The 3399-nt window shown below is 38.4% G+C and overlaps 1 protein-coding gene across 1 annotated transcript; it reads left to right on the forward strand.

Annotated features, from left to right (window-relative positions):
* The first annotated feature begins 476 nt into the window (after positions 1-476).
* On the forward strand, positions 477-2970 carry RABA2D (RAB GTPase homolog A2D). Its single transcript, XM_086228951.1, has 3 exons — positions 477-680; positions 806-998; positions 2157-2970. Exons 2-3 carry the CDS (start codon positions 834-836, stop codon positions 2643-2645), a joined length of 654 nt encoding a protein of 217 aa, XP_086085077.1. The 5' UTR covers positions 477-680; positions 806-833; the 3' UTR covers positions 2646-2970.
* The last annotated feature ends 429 nt before the right edge of the window (positions 2971-3399 follow it).

Consider the following 3399-nt stretch of genomic DNA (forward strand, 5'->3'; position numbering starts at 1 on the left):
AATTGTTCTTAATTCCATGGGGTATAACCGTATAAGGCATAGAGCTTAATTAACCTCATTTCATATCACCATCCATGGGCATGTGAACCACATTTTATATTAGAGCTTACAATACAAAATGTTTAGTGATAATTGTATGTATATATATTAATTTCATAAAATGAATGCTAAAAATAATCGTTTTAGAGAATTTGAATTTGAAACTTTACTAAACTACAACCTCATCAGTTACAAAATGATGAGTTGAAATTCTTCTGATTGAAAACGCGTTTAAACCGTGGACTAGTGCCCAAAACGAGAGAAAACAAATGAAAATTAAATTAATTAAACGGCGTGGAAGAGGCTAAAAAAAAAAAAAAAGAACATCCGTCTGTCTGGCACACCAACCGTCAGGCCAGGTTGCCCACTGTCAGAAGCATCTTTCTCACTGTCTCACTCTCTCTCTCGCACACAACACAGGTTGACCAATCACAGATCCCCAGTTGTCCCAAAAACGACGCCGTCCCGCTCCCCCAGAAAAAGAATCTATTTATTTGCCGTTTCAACTTTCAAAAGCCCTCCTCCCCCTCATCGTCGTCTCCGTTTCATCCGTGAGAAGCCCAAGTTTGCTTTCGTCTCCAATTCGCGCGATTCCGAATACGAACAACACTCGGATCGCATTCTCTGCTCCTCGCCCTAGGGTAAGTGTGATCGATCTCTGAATCAGATCTAGCTGTATGCATGTAGGAAATGTATGTGTATGTGTATGTATGGTTTTTGATGGGTCTTCTTTGTTTGGAATTGGATCTGAATTTTGAATTTATAGGTCAGAGAGATTGGAGAGGAGAGGCTGTATGGCGAGTAGAGTGGACCACGAGTACGACTATCTGTTCAAGATCGTGCTGATCGGAGACTCTGGTGTGGGCAAATCGAACATTCTCTCTAGGTTTACCAGAAATGAGTTTTGCTTGGAATCTAAATCCACTATCGGCGTCGAGTTCGCCACCAGAACTCTACAGGCAAGTTCGATTTTTGGATTTTGATTAGTCTGCTTGTGTTTATTACTTTATTCTTAGTGTGGAAGCTGATTTATGTTTTGTATGTGAATTTTGTATATCATGCTGCCCAGGTGGTTTAATTTTTGGAGTTAGAATTAACTTGGTTGATGTTTTAGAAGGTTGTGTATGTGAGTTTGGATATTTAGGAGCTTTTGATGATTATTTGTATTTTTTTTCCTTTAGGGATTTGCTGTGTTTGATTGAAGATAGAAAAAAAAATTGTTATTAATAGCTTGGTCATTGAGGCTCAGATTGGTTTTTTTTTAGTATTTTGCATTTGTGAAGGTTATGATTGATGAACTCTGAATGGGGCTGTCAATGGCTAAATAAGTATAAATGAACCAGAGCAATAAACAGCCGTCTTTCTGTTTGATAAAAGTGAGGATTTACTTAACACTAAGGTTGGCTTGTAGGATTCTAGACACAGGATTTTGATAATTTGAGCAACCTTCTGTCGATGTTTAAGTTTGGAACTGAACTAAAGCAAAATTCTATCGTTTAGTGGAAGTATAGGAAAGACCGTATGTTGAACTTTCTCCATCCTCTCTGTATTTTGAAAATAAGGAGAGAATATTAATTAACAGGGTTTTAAATAGAGTACAACCCCGATCACAGTAGGAATCTGAATAAAGGCCAGATAACTTCATTCAGAAAATTTGGTTACACCCCTAAACTTTATGGAATGACATTGCCGCGAGTCTTAGATTCCTTGTTCTATAGAGAATGAATGGAATGTTTCCATCTAATTGACCATGTCATTATAAGATATATTTATAAAACTTTCACATTAGATTAGATAATGAACCTTTTAACCAACCCTTGGGGGGGGGGGGGTTGAATGTAATATGAATGGTGTGTATACTGTCCTTTCATAAAATAAGAAATGTGTTTAAATGTATTCTGTTGGTTGCCATTCATATATGAAACAATGGTGTGTACTGGTGCTAAAGAATATTCATGAGTTTTAAACATACAGTTGTTTGTAGTGTACTTGGTGTTGATATCTTGAAAATGACTGTTTATATTTCAGTGGTCATAACTACAATTTATTGATGACAAAAGTGGGTTGTGGATTATTGTTTGCAAGATCTAATGCTAAAACTCTGCTTGAAATTACAGGTTGAAGGAAAGACTGTTAAGGCACAGATCTGGGATACAGCAGGTCAGGAGCGATACCGTGCTATCACCAGTGCTTATTATAGAGGGGCAGTTGGTGCGCTACTTGTCTATGACATAACTAAGCGGCAAACTTTTGACAATGTCCAAAGGTGGCTCCGTGAACTGAGGGACCATGCAGATTCTAACATTGTCATCATGATGACTGGAAATAAGTCTGACTTGAACCATCTTAGAGCTGTTTCTGAGGATGATGGTCAGGCCTTGGCTGAGAGGGAAGGTCTTTCATTTCTTGAGACATCGGCATTGGAAGCAACCAATATCGAGAAGGCTTTTCAAACTATTTTAACAGAGATCTACCATATCATTAGCAAAAAAGCACTGGCAGCTCAGGAAGCAGTCTCCAATACTGCTGTTCCTGGTCAAGGAACCACTATTAATGTTAATGATGCTTCTGGGAATGTGAACAAAAGAGGTTGCTGCTCTACATAAAATGTGAGACCTAGGGGAGGAGAAAGATTTGCTGAATGCCAGACTTTTTTTCTTAGTTTTTTTATTCCTTTTTGGGTGAGAGGGAGGCATGTAGGATACAATATTACATTGAGTTGTGATAAGGAAGCTTGTGAAAATTAAAAATGACTGTAGCTTGGTTCGGGGGTCTACTTTTTCTTATGCGCCATTTGTTTTATGTTGCTTTATAAAGTGTAACTACTGAAATTTGGAATGTTGGGGGTAACTTGACATCTCAAATTAAAGATTTAATAGAACAGAAGAAACCTTGTATGTTCAAAGTTTAATTCAGGGTTTCGTTTTCAAATCACTTCTTCACTTGTTATAAAATCTTAATACCTTTCTTTCAGATTATACGGACACGTTTCTGTTGCCTTATCTTCTGTCGTTTTATCTCTCGCGATCACCTGTAAAGTCTCTTGGTGGTGTTACTAACAGAGTTCGTTAAAAGTTTTAGCTCAATTCAATGAGAAGGTCTGCTTTGTTTGTGAAGCCCAAAGGCCTAATAAAAAGGATCCAACCCGCAACCGACATTAGGATCGGCCCAAGCCAATTGTGAAGCCCAAAGGCGAAGCCCAGCATAAGTAACCGACATCATAAGGCGGGTGCGTAATTTTTACGCACCGCCTCGGACTCGAGTATAAATAAATTCTATTGACTGAATACAACGGTCACCCTCCACTCAGTCACTTACTTACACACACGCTGACACGCACATAGTCCTCCCTCGATCACT

The sequence above is a fragment of the Dryas octopetala genome, chromosome 1, assembly GCF_963921425.1.
Source record: "Dryas octopetala chromosome 1, drDryOcto1.1, whole genome shotgun sequence".
Taxonomy (NCBI): Eukaryota; Viridiplantae; Streptophyta; class Magnoliopsida; order Rosales; family Rosaceae; genus Dryas; species Dryas octopetala.

Excerpts from the sequence above, each read along its gene's own strand:
- RABA2D (XM_086228951.1), top strand. The coding sequence starts at position 834 with ATGGCGAGTAGAGTGGACCACGAGTACGACTATCTGTTCAAGATCGTG. Across the intron at positions 999-2,156 it reads TCGCCACCAGAACTCTACAG|GTTGAAGGAAAGACTGTTAA; the intron begins GCAAGTTCGATT and ends TTGAAATTACAG.